This window comes from Protopterus annectens, chromosome 2.part2 (genome assembly GCF_019279795.1).
Source record: "Protopterus annectens isolate FY-2018-M chromosome 2.part2, PAN1.0, whole genome shotgun sequence".
Classification (NCBI taxonomy): domain Eukaryota; kingdom Metazoa; phylum Chordata; order Ceratodontiformes; family Protopteridae; genus Protopterus; species Protopterus annectens.
Genome location: NC_056730.1, coordinates 901,534,464 through 901,551,693, shown reverse-complemented (window position 1 = coordinate 901,551,693; position 17,230 = coordinate 901,534,464). Strand labels below are relative to the sequence as shown.

Below are 17,230 nucleotides of genomic sequence, written 5' to 3'. Positions count from 1 at the left end.
CCTCCATTGAAAATGGGCTCTGTCCCAGTAAACAAGTATTACATACATACATACATACATAAATAAAATCCTGTGTTATTTCAGTAATTGACTTTGATATTTTTGATGTTTAATTGGTACCAGTATTTCAGGGACTGACTGGGGAGAGTGGGAAGATGCAGACACCTGGTATTCTTTTTTATCAAATGAAAACAGTACAGGCACAGAGCTGTCTGAATGCTGGATATGGGGGACTGGAACTGGAAAGAAGCACTAGTTATGGACTTGAGTGGCTGGAATAAAAGTCAGTACAGTACTGTATGCAAGTCTGACTTGAATTGTACATAGTTTTTGTCATCAGTAATTTACACATGCAGCTCTTAGTGGTTCATTCCATGGATGGTTAAAGATTAAGGTTACACGTACAGAACGAAATTTCTTGGAAAGACAAATATAATTAGGTGATCTTCCATGGCAAAACTAAGGGCAATCTCCAGCAGAAAGGCTGAATATGGTTTTCATGCAGGAGAAACAGGATTATACAGTTCACATGGAGTGTAATGGTCTGACAATCTGAAGTAAAATATTACTACATTTGAATCACTGAAAACAAATATAAATCCTTATTTAAAGCTGGACTTGGTAAGCTGAGTCTGCTTTTGAAATCACCAAACATACAGAAGTGGTCACCCATTATCAAGAATTTGTCTTCTTATGTTGGTAAAGCATTCATACACAAGAATGATTGATATGTAGGAATTTGGGATTTCTGGGAAGGTACGAAGTTTACCATTTTTCCGTGTAGGTTTTCCCCTTGTTGCATTATACAGTAGGTTCAGACAGTGATGGCTGCCTTCCAGGAAGATACGATCACATAATATTGACTGGAATATAGTGGCAAGCATTGGTGATGTTCTAGGCAGCCTCAGAAGAATTCAGATTCCAGAGGTAAGGAGATATGTGGGGATTTATACTAGTGTTATCCTATTTTTTTCAAAAAAGAGATCAAGGTCTAGGACTGATAAAATACATATAGCTTAACAGAGTGCACAGATTTAGTATTAATAGTTTCTATGCGTCCAATAATTTGTTTTCATCTTCCTTCTGGAAACACCAACCAATGTTTGACTTCCAGCTAGATAAAGATGATAATTATAATGATTTAAAGCAGGAAAGAAGTAAAATGCCCACTGCAAAAAAAAAAAAAGGGGGAATATGCATTCTGTTCCATGCCTACTCCTACAAAATTAATTTCAGCATTTCAAGAAGCTGCGTACTGTTAATATTTAATCAGGGTAAGCTGGGGAGAGCATCTTTGATAACAAGTGTGTAGGAGAAGCAACAATGGTGCACCTGCTTGTACTATTTATATAGTGTGTTTAAAATAAGAATTATAGTAACATTTGATTACATGTGCATGTTTTAGATCTGCTTATGATGAGATGAGATAAACAGCTTATTTAAAAACAGAATTTTTAATACTTGCAACTGTAAGCATCTCTGAGATTTTGTTGGGTAACAGAAATAACCATAATGAAATCACTGTACTGTGTGTCCATCAGCTTCAATATAATATGCGCTTTCAGGCTTCAGTTTGTTCCAAATCAGAATTTCTTAACTTGTTAACACAATGGTAGCAACACAGGCTTTATTATTCAAGCTCACTGCATATTTTTATTTGCTACACAAGGAATTGACAGAAGAGTGTAACACATTACAAGTTATAAATAAAAACTCCATATTTAGAGAAATGTAGACATCAGCTCAGTGCAGGAGATGCACACAACCTTATAAAACAATAAGGAAGCATATCATACTTGACAGCTCACAACGCCAAACCCTGAACATGAGCACAGAGTTAATACTTACCATTTGGTCTGATAATGTTATCATTAATAGAGAAAACTGACTCCTAAGATCCATAAGATATTTTCAGTGCCGATATCAACTGTTATGGATAACAGAGACTGGGGGTCAGAAAATGTTTAATACACCAATGGAACTATATGCACCCTTTTGCAAAAGAATTTGTATTACTACACACAGTTTGATACATGTGAATTTCTACAAAACTAAAGGAGGAAAAGCTGTTGAGTTTGTGGCTTGCTGGACTAAAATTTATTAGACCTTTGCATACGGTCCTAAATTAGTCTGTAACCATTATACAGTGCATTTCATTACTGTTGCACAGTGGTGACAGTCTTATCTTTAGTATACAGTTTGTGCTTTTTTCATGTTATTGCAGAATTCAGGCTTTCTTTTTCTTTAGATCTGTTTTGTTTTGATGTTGCTTTTGTGATACAGATAAGCATCTGCTGCCTTTAGTAACAAAAAAAGTTGCTATGATACACTTCAGCTTTCAGTGAAGATAACAAATACTTAAACCTACCATGTTTTCACTTAGTCATTTATGTTTTCAGAATGTTCCATTTTCTAAACATTGTACAGTCGTGCAAGACCTTACCATAACAATAGTTGTTTGAATAGATCACTTTTGCAGTAATGCTGACAGACTGTATTAAGCCAATATGACTGGCTAGTATGCCAAAGCTTAGGCATGCCTTTCAGCGTGATGAGTTTCTACTGGTGCAGAAAGGAAGAGTCTTCCTGCTAGTGGAAAAGAAAGGGGGAAGGGTGGATAGATACAGCTGTTTTCCTTTGGGGGTAGAATTTTGGGACCCTCAAGCTTGAGGCATTGTTTGGTTTGCCATCTTCTGGACTATCTTGACCATTTAGATTGGGGAGACCTCTCCTTAACTTGCCTGGGTGGCAAGGGCCAAGATGTGGAAGGCTAACTTCTATTACATCTAGGGGCTGGGGACAAACAAAATTCCTTTACAGTCTTTGTTTGCATTTCTTGTCTAGTTTCTTGAAAACCTTCTCTGCAGGAGGACCAAAAAAGGAATTTTATCCGATGGGATGGGACGTCCAAAAACTCAGTCTTTACCTAGTCAGAAAGTGGCTGTGTCCTAAGCCCAGCATGCCTGTTGATAAGAGTCAGCAGTTGCTGCCCTGCATGAGCCATCTCATGCATAACCACACTTTAGGGAATGCCTGGAAACCTGCAGTGCTGCCCTAGCTGCCTCCTGTATGCCTTTTAGTAAGGACTCTGCAATGCCTTCTGCTTTGTAAAGAATTTTTTGATGTAAAGACTCAAGTATTACAAGTCTTTTTCCCCAACCCTGTTCAGTAGTCCACTTTCCTTGTCATTAGGTATGCAGGATTTGCTTCCCCCACTTCAAGCAGTTAACTATTTTGAACATAAGTCAGAGAAAATAATTCCCCAATGGGGTACTTACATGAAATTAATCTGTAGACAACTCTGGAGAAAATAAACTGGCCAATGGATGGCAAGCATTAGAAAAAACATACAAGGGCACTGGAATGCACACCAGTAAAAAACTAAAGATAGTGCCAATAGGCTCCCCTCTAATATCCTGACATCCAAATGTCAGCCTTCAGATGTCTGTCGGCTAGGGGCAATGAAAAGGCAACAACCAACACAAAAACCACTCAGATGATGAAGAGCAAAAATGAAAACATCCACAGGTAGGCACCGCAGGAAAACGGAATCATCTTAAAAGAGGTTTAATTTTTGAGCGCTTTCATCCACAAGGGACTTCATCAGAAAACTGAACTGATTTGAAGGCAACTTTACAATACAAACTAACCAATCAGGAACATCAAACAATAATTAAATAATTTAAGGCAAGTAGTAGACCTAAAAGGTAAAAAAGCATCGAATTCACAACACAAGTACAACTCACTATAAAATAACATTAAAAAACAATTCTAAAAAAAATATATATATATTTCTAGTACAAAATTTTACACCTGAAGGCTCAGTCATTGTTTTGTCTTATATGGACAGAAGCATTAAAATTAAAAGCACATCATGACTGTAACACCATTGGTTTGATTTACATTTCTGTCTGCTCACATTGTAATGCATTTTACATTAACACAACTACAGGAAAGTTATCTCAGAGTTGAAGAACACGTCTATGCTATTATGTTCAAAGATAGCAACAGTGCCTTAAACAGACACACCTTAACATGTGGTTCCTTTAAGAAGTTCTATTTTGCTGTCTTAGAGAATTTATCTGTGGATTTTAAGATGGGTTGTTTTAAGAAGTAGCTACTTAAAAAAGAAACATTGTGGCAACTTAAGATGCAGGCAGATAAATGTCCTGGCCTGAAGGATAACATCTGTATAAAATGTGTTTTATTGAGTTACACTTGTGTGCTGTGAATTAAGAATTTCCTGTGAAGAAGATGGACAGTAATGTGTAGACAAGTATTTTTGAGGTCCAGGGTAGCCAAAAAGGATTTTGGGAAAATGACAGGACAAAGACTTTTGGAGAGTTAGCATCTTGAATTCTGGAATGTTCAGAAAGGTGTTGAGGACTAACAGATCTAGGATTGGTCTCCAACTGCCTTCTTTTCCTAGCACAAGGAAAAACCTGGAGTGTAAACCTTTTCCTTTTATTTTGGAGAACTGGTTTTACAGCAAGTTGGTGCAAAACTTTGGATAAGACTGAATGTACTAAGTGCTTTTGATTCTGAGGAAACAGTGGACTTGAATGTTGAAACAGAAGGGAATTCCACTGAAGAGTGTATCCTTCTTGAATGATAAATCAAACCTAAAATGTTTGCTGCATTTTTTTCCAAAAAAGACTGACAAAGTTTGTAAGACTGGAGAGGGAAAAGAAGTGGGGGGATGGGTGTAGTCAGAAGCTGAAAAGCTTGTTTTGCCATTTTTTTTTTTGAGTGGACTTGTGGTAGAAAACTTCTGGTTTGGAAGGTAAAACTTTGAAATTCTGGAATGGGGGAAAGAATGAATTGTTTAAATATCTGCATAATTATACCTCTTTCTTCCATTTTTTTTTGAAAACAGAAAAAATGCAAATGTGAGCACATCAACACAGTCAGCTAAGAAACAAATAGTCCAAAAAGTCCAAAAGGTGTTTTCCAAAACAAGAATGCTAAAATCACAAAACACATTCTATATAAAAGGAGGAAAGAGAGAATGGTTGCATTCTCTTTTTTCTCCTTTTATACAGAATGTGTTTTGTGATTTTACCATTCTTGTTTTGGATCTGATGAAGCAGTAACCCCGCGAAAGTGCTAATCCTTTGAATAAAAACACCTTTTGGACTCTTTGGACTATTTGTTTCTTGGCTGGCTGTGTTGGTGTACTCACATTTTTTTCTGTTGACTACTTTAGTGTGAGCAACCTTTAGTAGTAATTATTGCTTTATTTTTGTTCTTCTCAATTTTTTGAAAATCTTTGCTGAAGGAGGGTCAAAAAGGAGCAAATAAAAGTTTTTTTTTTCATTTCTTCTGGTAGATATTGAAGTCTCGTATCTTCTTAGCACACAGCCACAGGTAGTAGCCCTTTATAGGAGGACCTGCCACATCATATGCACACAATGGGATGGGAGTGCAATTTCGGAGGTTGAAGACATCATATTCTGTACTGCTGATTTGGAGTCACAGAGATATTTGGTCTAAGTTTTTCCATGTTTTCAAAAACAGATAACAGATACTCACCTTAACTTGTTCAGCTTGATAATTACAGCATGAAAGATTAAAGTAGATGACATGTATACTTTTCCCATACCTGTCATAGTTCTACTATCCCTGTCATTTGGGACAGCACTGCCAAATGGAAAGAACTTAAAAGGTTTGACAGAATCTGTGGAGATAACTGCAGCATCTAATATGGATATGGGATTTTTATACAAGTCTTTATTGTCTGTATCAGCAACTTTGCAATACCCGTCAGGATTTTGAATGCAGGCGGTTGTGGCTCAGGAGTTCAATAAGATGAAAGGAAAACGTCTTGTAAAAGGTTCAAGAAATGGTGGGACAGGAGAAGGCTTAAGAAAGTACAGTTGTGTACACTTGCCATAAATGTAGATGTTCGACTGTATTCACTGTTGCAGTCATCACACTTGGGTTATCCTGCCAGGGGTAGCCCTCAGTCGGCCCAAATACCAGAGGCTTAGTATTTCTGCGTCTGTTTCCGTCGCTTCAGTACTGACATCAGGGGTATAAAAAAATAGGCAGCTGACACCATTACATCAGTTTTTCTTGCCCCAAATGTCAGGAGCCTTAAAACAGGGAACTAAGTTATGGTGGAAAAATACCACCAGTAAAAATGTAAATACCAATAGCCCTGTAAGGAGTGAGGAAGAGAGAGAGAAAGAGATACAAGAGGGCTAGAGGGTGGGAAACCAGGACTGCACAGTGATTACACTCGAACATCTACATTTATGCTAAGTGTACACAACTGTACTATGTTCTTTGTGTTTCACTGTTGCAGTCATCACACTTGGGTTGACTCCCAAAGCTGAAGAATGGGTGGTGGCAGTCAAGAAGAGTTGGGGCTGGCTAGTATGCCCTGCAGGACTGCTGTTGCAAAGCCCACCCTGGATTTGGATGAGACAGTAAGGTGGTAATGCTTGGTGTAAGTATGAACAGAACTCTAAGTAGCAGCTTCCAGAATGTCCCTGGTAGGGACGCCTCTGAGAGAGGCTGTAGAGGTTGAAGTTGCCATAGTGGAATGCGTTCCGACTCCCTGAGGGGGTTGTTTCCCATGGTGTTTGTAACAGAAATAGACACAGTGTGCTACCCCTTTGGAGATGATTTGTTTTGATATGGCCTTGTCCTCTGCCCCTGGTGCAAAGCTGTCTAGTAACTGGTCAGATTTCCTAAAGAGCTTAGTCTTAACAATGTAGAATCTGAGCTGTCTGTGCACATTTAAAGAGTGCAGGATCCTTCCCCCTTATTTTGAGGATTAGGGAAAAAGGTGGGCAAATGGACAGATTGGTTGAGAGGCACACTGGACACCACTTTAGGCATGAAAGTTGGGTTAGTCCTGAGGGAGACCCTGTCTGCATGGAAAATAATGAAGGGTTCCACAGCCATAAGTGCTTGCAGCTCAAGACACTCTTCTAGCTGAAGTGATGGCCAGAAGCAAGGCTGTTTTCCAAGAGAGGAATTTTAACTCTGCTGATGCTGCAGGCTCAAAGGGGGTAGCGTGAGGTTTTCCAAGGGGTGGGGGCTTTTCTTGGTGTCCTTAACTTGTTACCTCCTCTCAGGAACTGCTTGATGAGAGGGTGAAAGACGAGAGGTGGGCCCAGTGCTGTAATCAGCAGAGATGGCAGAGGCATGGATCTTAATGGAGGAGAAGGAGAGACCTTCTGTGGAGTAGGTCTGCTAGGTAATCCAGGATGAGAGGCAAGGAGGGCTGTGCTGTATCCACTCCTTTAGTGTGAATCCAGGAACAATACCTTTTCCACTTGTCAGCATAGAATTTCCTTGTACTGGGTCATCTGGCTTCATGTATGACATCCAGTACCTGCTTGCTTAGGCTGGCCACTAGAGGAGAAGTCAAGTGTTAAGCCAGGCTGCAAGGTTCAGGGTCTGCAACTGTGGATGCGAGAACTGTCCCTCCTGCCGAGTCAGAAGAGTAGAGATTTGGGGTAGGTGCCATGGAGGCAATGGCGACAGACTGTGCAGTAGTGGGTACCAGTGTTGGCATGGCCAGTCAGGAATGCCCTTGGTCTTTCCTCCCTTATCTTGAGTAATACTCTTGTAAGAAGAGGTAGACAGGGAAATGCATAAATTGAGAGGTTTGTCCTCTGGAAGGATAGGGCACCCACTTTCCAAGCCTTGCCATGTGACATCCTGGTGAAGAATTTACTGAGCTGGTAGTTGTAGGGGGAGGCAAATAGGTCTACCTTTGGAGTACCCCATTTCTGGGTCACAAGGCTGAAGGTGTTGTGGTTTAATTGCCACTTGTATGGGTCTAGGAGATTTCTGCTTAAGCGGTCTGCCAGAGAGTTTTGGTTGCCTGGCAGGAACTGAGCTTGCAGGTGAACATGCATGGCTGAGGCTGTGTTCCACAGGGTCATGGCTAGCCTGCAGAGTAGTAAGAGTGGGATCCCCCCTGCTTGTTTATGTACCACATCACTGTGGTTTTGTCGGTTTTGATTAGTAAGGGCCCTGGAGAGAGAGTAGGGATCTGAAAGCTGTCAGAGCATACTGAACAACTAGCATTTCTTTTTGGCTGATGTGCAGATGAATTTGATTTGTGCTCCAGTGGCCCTGAATGCACCTGCTGTCCAGATGTGCACCCCAGGCATAATCTGACGAGTCTGTGGTTAGGACCTGGGCAGCGTGGGGTTGTGTAAAGAAAATCCCCTTGTTGTGGTTGCATGCTGCTACCCACCAAAGGAACTCTTTTCTTAGACAAGATATCATAGGTATGACAGTTTCCAGGTCCTGAGAATGTTGGCAACAAAGGCTTTTTAAGTACCACTAAAGTTTCCTCATATGCAGTCTGGCATACGGAATTAGTAGAATGCAGGCTGGCCATGAATCCTAGAGCCTGCAGGATTTTCCTTGCGGATAGCTGGGTTCTAGTGGCCATTTGGGCGAAGTAGACTGTCAGCTAGGCTTGTTTTTCTGGAGTAAGGAATGCCATCTGGGATGCTGTGTCCAAGCTTGCTCCCAGGAATACAATTTTTTGACTGGAGACTAGTTTGGATTTCTTTTCGTTGACAGTGTACCACAGGTAGGTTAGAAGGTCCTTTACAAATGTCAGGTGCTGCAACAGCTTTTCCTGACTGCCTGCCTGAATTAGGCAATCGTCCAAGTAGGGGTAAATTTGAATATTTCTCTGTCTGCAATAGACAATGGCTGGAGCCAGGCATTTTGTGAAAACTCTGGGAGCAAAGGATAAGACAAAGGGAAGTGCAGAGAACTGATCATGCATAGAAACTGCCCTGAAATGTAGACATTTCCTGCAAGAGTCCCTTACTGGGATGTGCAGATAGGCCTCCTTTAGGTCTAGGATGGCTAATCAGGCATCTTTGGACAGCATAGGGAGAAGCTGCTGTAGGGTGAGCATTTTGAATTTTGGTACCACTAGGAAGGTGTTAAGAATGGATAGATCTAAGATTGGGTGCCAGGTGCCCTCTTTTCTGGGTACCAGAAAAAGTCTGGAATAAAAACCTTGGCCTATCTGTTCTGCAGGAATAGGGTGAATTGCCCTTATGGAGAGCAGGGACTGAATTTGGTTTTGTGCCTCTGCCCACTGGTTTGGAGGAAGGTCTGGGAACCCTTTTGAGGTTGGCAGCATGTGGAAATAAAATTTGTACCCCTGGGATACTATGTTAAGGACCCATCGATCGTTGGTGATGGAGGTCCAGTTTTTTACATGGTGGGCAAGTTTTCCTTCTAGGGGCACGAGCAATTGGGCAGAGGTGAGGGGTGGAGTTGAGAAGTCATTGTGAATTCTTTCCGTAAGGGGGTGGCTTAGCACTCCCTGCTTTAGAAGTGGAGGTACTCCATTGCTTAGATCTCTGCATACCCTGAGACTAATCTAGAGGTCTGTTTCCCATGGGTCTAGTTTGAGATGTCCTTGAGGGTACTGGAAAGGACCAATGTTTCAAGGGGCAATGCCTACTAAATCTTGGAGGCTGCACTTGCAAAAAATCTTTGACTGTCTGCACAGACTTAGCCTTTTCTTCCATCTTTCTTAAAACCTCTTCTGCTTTGGTGGCAAACAGATTGATGGTCTGACAAGGTCTGCTCCTTAAGTCAGGCATGCCTTCTAAGTACAGAACCTGTGCCTGCTGCTCTGCAAGATGCTTCTAGGGCATCAAACCTACACTGCAGGGTATGCTTGCTGACTTGGCTTGCAGAATGCATAAGCTCCTGCAATTCTTTATTTTCTGCACAGTCAGCAAAGGTAGATAATTTTTGCTTAATAAGTTCCATAGTATGTTGCTGGTATTTCACAGCATGTGGAACTGACAATTTAATGCTCTAATGGCAAGAGTTGCAGAGGTATACACTTTCTTACCCCACCTGTCTAAAGTTAGGGAATTCCTGTCCAAGGGGGTGGGATTCTTAGCTGTAGCTGCTTTTATTCCTTTACGTCCTTGGAAGATGACCTCTGGGTCAGCAGTAGGATTTTTGAAGAGAAATTTGAGAGAGTCAGGGACTTTGTAGTACCTGTCAAGTTTCCTTGGAACAGGGGGCAAAATATCAGGAGTTAGACTGGTTTCCATAAAGACATCATCCCCAACATCTAGAACAGGAGGGATAGCTAAGGGTCTGTGTGCTGTGGTAGATCTAAAAATTCCCTGATTCGCTTTTTGGACTGAGGATAATCCTGGCATTCCTAATGGAAATGCCCTCTCAAAGTATGTAGGGTTTCACCAAAAGAAAAATCCTCTGGAGGGAAGGCAGAAGGAATGGATGCCTCTGCACATGAATCCTCACAGCCAGATAAGGGCATGTCTTCATAATCAGAAACAGAGTCGTCAGACACTTGGTCAGATACAGCTGCTGGGGACCCTAATCAGCATGATCAGGTCTTCTGCCATTTTAAGCATCTGAGATTATGGCATGGAAGCAGGCGCTTGAGATTAGGTTGTTTTTTTAGGTGTAGCTCATACTCGGCCTTAGAAACTCGGTAGTTTTAGAAAGAACTGAAGACGTGAAAGAAGTCATTGATTTGCGTCGAATATCAGTAGTGCAAAGAGCTTCCTCAGAAGCCGGTGCCAGCACAGCAGCTCTAGACCCATCCAAGGTAGAGACATCCACAGGTTCTGTAGTCAAAGAAGAGTCTCGTGGCATACCAGACTCCAAACGGGTCTTGGTAGCAGCTTGGAAATCCACTGAAGCGGACATCAGGGGCTGCGAAAGCATCTCACTGAATACCGGCGAACTGGTGACTGGCTTAACGGAGGCATCGTCAGCAGTTTTGGACCTGTGCGGTCTGTCTCTGTCTTTATCCTTATATCTTTTTGGAAGATCGGTAGTCGGCTGGCTTACCAAAGACATTTCGGAATACGGAGATCGAGAACAAAAGTATTTAGCTACAATAAGGGCCCGATGATGAATAGTTCGGGTGTTGAACAAAGCACAAAACCGACAGCGAGGTACGTTGTGGTCTGGGCCTAAACAGGTGACGCAGTAAGAATGGAAATCTCGGCGTGGTATTTGCTTTCCACAGGCGAGACAATTGTTAACTTTTTCTGACATCGATTAGAGCAAGAAAAAAGGATCCCCAATGGGGTACTTAGCTTCAGAAGACTTCAAGATGATTCAATTTTGTAAACGAAAACGCAGGTAGCGGCCGACCAGCACTCATGCTTCTGCTTCGGGCTACTCGGTAAGAAAGACTGATGTAATGGCGTCGGTTGTCTGTTTTTATACCCCTGATGACCTGACGTCAGTACTGAAGCAACAGCAACCGATGCAAAAATACTAAGCCTCTGGCATTCGGGCCAACTGAGGGCTACCCCTGGCAAGATAACCCAAGTGTGAAGACTGCAACAGTGAAACGCGAAGAACATCTTCCTTATGTAGGAGACTATAATAACTCTTCAGAATCAGAGAGCTGTTTGCCCTCCCATGTGAAACACTGCATCAGAAATCACTTTCTGAACAGTTTCTCCAAAAGAGAGCTCCTCTTGAGATGAGTCAGAACACAGTGTCTGATTCAGGTTTGTATCCCAGCCAATACATTCAGCAGATATAATGAATTTGCAAATATGCTTTTTAAGTGCTGCATTTCTTAGGATATACAGAAAGTCTTAGTGATGTCAGCCAACATTTTGAACAGTGCAATGCCAGTTTTGATTTATAATGTATTTATTTGTTAACCAGGTAGGTGGACTTCAGTCTCTAACCAGGCACAAGGAATGCACAACAGAACTAACAGGTTTATATAGTTCACAATCAGTAACAATACAAAAAGTTAACATTCATATTTAGATTTAGTAATAAGGTTACAAATAGCACTGACAAATAAAAATATTCAAATTCAGGACTGAAACTTTTGCACTTGCAATTATAGGCATATATAATGCTGTATAATGCTGATAATATTCACACTTACAATTGCTAACAGAAAATTTACATAGCATAAACTGTTAACACGATTTTAAGCTAAGCACTACATTCCTGTAAAAATGGAAACATAAAAGCTCTGCACATTTATTAAAACAATAATGATGGAATTTTAATTACAGACATTTTACATATTAGTGTGTTCTGAGTAGTACTGCTAAACAGAGGGTAGGTGTAATAAAACATCAGCTGCTCCACAGTAAGTCAGTCATGATGAAACTGAACATCACTTGCTTGAAAAAGCAGATGTTTAATATATAATCGACACAAAGATCTCCAGTACTTTATATACTCATTTACTACATTAAATTATACTGTGCACTTACCTAGGCACTTCCTTTACTTGTTCAGAAATTGATTGCTCTAAAAGATCTATAAAGCGCTGTGGAAAGGCAGAAAATTCCACGAGTAGTCCTTGTTGACTTTTTAAACTAAAATGTAAAATAAATAAAACAAATAAATACACTTGGGTAAAAGGACACATTTACTGCTGTAAATTATTCTTAAGTTCTTATCAATGCAGTAGCATCACACCAGAACTGCAGTCAGCATGATGAAATAATAAAAGTTTATGACTTTGCATAAGTTTGTGATTTTTGTAAGTAACATATTTTGACTGCAGTAACACAAACTACATAGTGAAAATCATAAGCCTTTAACTCTTAATAATGATGAATGTTCTATTTTTAAAATTATTTTATTTGGCATGTATGCATACATGCCAAGGACAAGAAGAGTAATCAGAGTTCTTTTACCTAAGGAGAAGTCACATAGCTTATATAAAAAACGGGGGGGGGGGAGCAGCAGTCATAAATGGAATGGCACAATGTGCAAGAGCAGTTAGATGATAAAATAATTGTGATACACAAGAGGAAAGGAGGACATTTCTGACAATGCAGAAGTGAATTATGCAATGTTGGATCTATTTTTACTGTTAAAAGAACTCTTTCATACAGGTGTTGCATTTATATGATGGTCTCATCGACATATTTATTTTATATTTGTTAACCAAATATCTGAGTTGGTAAGCTGGCCCTTTTCAGTCATGACCCAAGCCAAATGGCATTGACAAACAATCTAAGTGTCACAAATGTGTATCATTATATACTACGTTCAGACAGGAAGTAGTGCACCAGCAGTAATATCCAATGCAGAAAATTAAACAAGATTATGTAGTCATTCTGAGAAGGTATACAATATACACAATTCAGAATTGGAAGAAATTTATCATCTTAGCCCTAGACACAAATTACACAAATATGTAGGTTATGTACAGCACTCTATACCGTACTACAAAATGCTTTTTGATTGAACTGATAACAGCATCAACTAACCCAAGCTGTTGTACAGCTAAATTGATACAAAGAAAGATTAGCCTGGAATACAGAAGCAATTATACTTACAGACCTCTAACAGGTACAGAGCTTGCACTTTTTCCTAAACACACCACAGTTATTACTACCAATTATTTATCAGAGCAGTCAATTTCATCTTGCAGGAAGTCATCTAGACTTTTTTCTGCTAAATTAAAAGAGGGCTTGACCAGCAAAATAACACTGCAAAGCAAAAAATGTTTGCTTAATTGTTAATTTGCTAAATGAGGAAGTAACTATTATTAAGATGTTTGACAGAGTAGCAAAGTGGCTCCATCTGCCATTTGGAAATCCAAATGACCCTGCAATACAGTCAACAGTGTTCTTTGCGACTGGTAAGTTAGACAAATCAAAAAATACGAAATACAATAGATCTGGTGTGGGGTTGTGACACCTTATTGTTAAACAGCCCATTAGCAAGCAGAATGAAATCTTTTTGAAGTGGCTTTCATAAAGGATTTACATGAATTTAGTAAAATATCAATACAGATGATACAATTAATGTTAGGAATGTCTAAAGTGTAATTAATGAATAATGGGAAGTGGAGAGGTCACAGAACTGATTTGTGAGGTAGTCAACTAATAAAGTTAAAGATTTGTGATGTTTTCACCAGCCACTGCCTAGAAAGATCTATTAGTCAAACAGGTTTATGGCCATGAGATTACTTCTTCAATCTCTAACTGCTAAGACTTTGCAGCATTAGCTTGTGATCAACAGATTAAAATGTTTTAAGTCGATAAATATTTGCTCCAGAGATTTATTAGATAACACATCTGTAAGTGAGTAAATGGGTGTAATGGCGTAGAACCCAGATCAGAACTGGTGCTTGTCTGTAAGTAAGCCACAGAAACTAATAAACTCTATCATTATTTAAACAAGTTATTTATTTATTATTTTTTATTTATTTATTTATTTTTTTAAGTATTGTAGCTATGTCAAAAATATGAGCAACTCGTCTAAATCTGCTTATTTTGGGGTAGGAGTTTTAGGAAGAATTCATATTAAAGCATGTCTGAAGCTGTAGAAGATGGACAGTAAAAATTTAGACCAGATATGAAAGCCAGTAATCTAACTAGGAATGATAATTAGAAGTTATGTACTCGCCATAATTAGGCATGTGTGTTGTCCATTTTCATTCTTCCTCATCATATGGGCTCAGACTCGATCCTCTGATCCGACTGGGCCGTATATACCAGACTTTAGATCAAGCTCTCAAGTTTCTCCCTCTACCCATAATGCCCTACTCCATCCCCATCGCCTCAGATTGAGTTTGCTGCCCCATCTCCCCATAGTTAAACAGGAACAAGTACAGACAGATAGAAAAAGATAGGGCTCAAACCTGGAACTACAGGTTCCAAACACAGTCTAATAGGTCCCTCCAGAAGAAAAGGATGGGGGATGGACGGAAGGGGAGTTGAAGAAGAGTGAAAATTGACAACAGAGATTCCTAGTAATGGTGAGTACATAACTTATAAATCTGATGTTGTCCTTTTCATTCTTCCTCAATGTATGGGACAGAGTCCCCAGCTATGCTGATCTTCGGTGATCCTCCTGGAAGGATCTTTTAGATTAGTGCCAACCCAAAGCTGTCTCTTTTTCTGAAAATTATATCCAGTTTGCAAGGAGAAACAAAGGTATGGGCATTGGACCAAGTAGCTACAGCAAAAATATCTCCAATCAAGGTACTTGACCAAAAGGAAGTAGCCATGGATTTGGCTGAATGAGCACGGGGAGGTTTAGGTAATGTCATACTTTTCTGACAGTAAATCCATGAGATAAAGTCTATAATCCATTTGGCTAGGATAAGTTTAGAAACTGGATGACCGAGACGATTTGGTGATGAACAAAAATCTGGTCTGACTTCCTAAACTGTTTTGTCCTGTGAAGGTAAACCTGTAGTTCTGTGCACATCAAGGAGATGTAACTTGACCTTTCCTTTATTGGAAAAATTTTGAAAGAAAACCAGTAATTGAATGGATTGGTTGATGTGATTTTCAAAACATTTTAAAAAAAAATCACTTTTTTTTTAAAAAACCTAAAGGGTTAGTCCATAAAGAAACCCTATCTTTCTAAAAAATAATGTAGAGAGTTTCAGATGAAACGGCCTGAAGTTGATATTCTTTTTGCAAAAGTTATAGTTACCAAGAAAATAGATTTCTATGACAGAAATTTTACATCAGATTTGTTTGATGGTTCAAAAGGTTTTCATGTTAAACCTTCAAGCACAGCTGTTGGATCCCAAGCCAGTGATGGATCCTTTATCGGAAGCCTCAGAAGAAAAATTCCTTTCATATAAGCTTTACACAATTTGGAGGAAGCCAAGGAAAGATTTGTTCCCTGTGTGAAAATTAGAAATTGTTGTCAACTGAAGCTTAATTCTAGAGAAATTAGCTCCTTTTCTAAAAAGAGGAGACAAAAAACAAATAGCAGAAATTAGTGCAGGAAAAAGGGTCAATTTCCTTATCTGATACCCAAATGGAGAACCTCTTCCATTTGCTCTTGTAAATTCTTTTGACAGTCTTTTTGAGAAGCCAAAATAATGTCACCTACAGAGGAAGAAAGCCTAGACTGTAACAATTACTGGAAGTGGAGAAACTATATGGTTAACTTGAGGGCCTGGACGTTGGAGTGTTGAATCTCTGATGGGTGGGAGAGGTGATCCTCAGTAGGCTCCAGTATCCATAGAGGATAACGAAGGTGAGACTGTAGAAAGGAGAACCATATTTGTTGAGGTCAGAAGAGAACAATGAGGATTACTCAGCTTTTCAGCAGACTTGCTTTCTGTAGAAATTTAGGAATTAAGGGCTTAGAAGGGTAAGCATAAAGGAGTCTTCAGGGCCAAGCATGAGGCAGAGCATCTCTTGGTGCCTCTACCCAAGGGGGATGAAAGCGAGGTACTTGCTGCACTTGTTGTTGAGGGGAGTGGCAAACAGGTCACAGCAAGGTCAGCCCCAAAGCTGGAAGACCATCTGCACTAATGACTGATTGAGAGACCACTAATGAGGCATCAGAATGGATCTGCTTAGTTTGTCTGCAAGCACATTGGTCTTCCCCAAAATGCACATCACAATTAGAAAGCAGTCTGATGAGATAGCCCATTCCCAAACCCTCATGGCCTATCTGCAAAGGGGATAAGAGAGAGTTCCTCATTACCTGTTGATGTACCAAACTACAGATATGTCAGTCTGAACTGCAATAGTCCCCAAGGGAAGAGCATCTTGAAATGCCTACAACACGAATAGGACTGCTGTCATCTCTAGGACATTGATACACAACTTAGTCTCTTGGGGGAACCACATGCCTTGGACAGTTCAACCCACGAAATGCCCCTCCACCACCCCAGTTGAGAAGTGTCCATGGTCACTGTTGCTACTGGGTTCAGGAGAACAAAGGGTCTGGCCAGAAAAAGGTCATTCGACTGTATTCACCAAAGAATTTGTTGTCTGCAAATCAAGGTGAGTTTTACTGAAAAAGATAGGGATAGATATAGAATGGACCACTGTAAAGCTAGAGTCCACTGGAGAACCCGCATAAGGAAGCATACTAGAGGAAGTAGAACTATTGTAGCTGCCACTGATCCCAGTGCTTGAAGTATTGACCTTGCTGGAGGAGATGGGTGGGCAACGGATATTCTGAACCTGGTTTCTGAAAGAAGTAATGTAGTGGAGAGGTAAAGATGCTGCCCGTGTTGTCATATCAAAAACTGAACCGATGAACTTCAGGATATGAACTGGTGTAAGTTTTGATGTGGCAAGATTTACTGCAATATCCAAAGTTTTGCAAATCTGGAGCAAACAGACTCTGGCATGTTGGATCAGATGCTTGGAAGAGGCAGTGAGGAGCCAGTCTAGATATGGAACCACCTGGAATCCCCCCTCAGTCTCAAGTGAACTGCCACTGCTGCCGTGCATTTGGTAAACACCCTGGGTCTGTGGTGAGTCCA

General features: G+C 40.2%; 1 protein-coding gene across 3 annotated transcripts in view; it reads right to left on the bottom strand.

Annotated features, from left to right (window-relative positions):
- Positions 1 to 17,230, bottom strand: part of LOC122795841 (spindle assembly abnormal protein 6 homolog) — a 1,219,651-nt gene that overhangs the window by 654,203 nt on the left and 548,218 nt on the right. For all 3 annotated transcript variants that reach the window (XM_044064218.1, XM_044064220.1, XM_044064219.1), the window contains exon 4: positions 12,240 to 12,344. In XM_044064218.1, the coding sequence (XP_043920153.1) occupies positions 12,240 to 12,344 (105 nt within the window). The remainder of the gene's footprint in view (positions 1 to 12,239; positions 12,345 to 17,230) is intronic.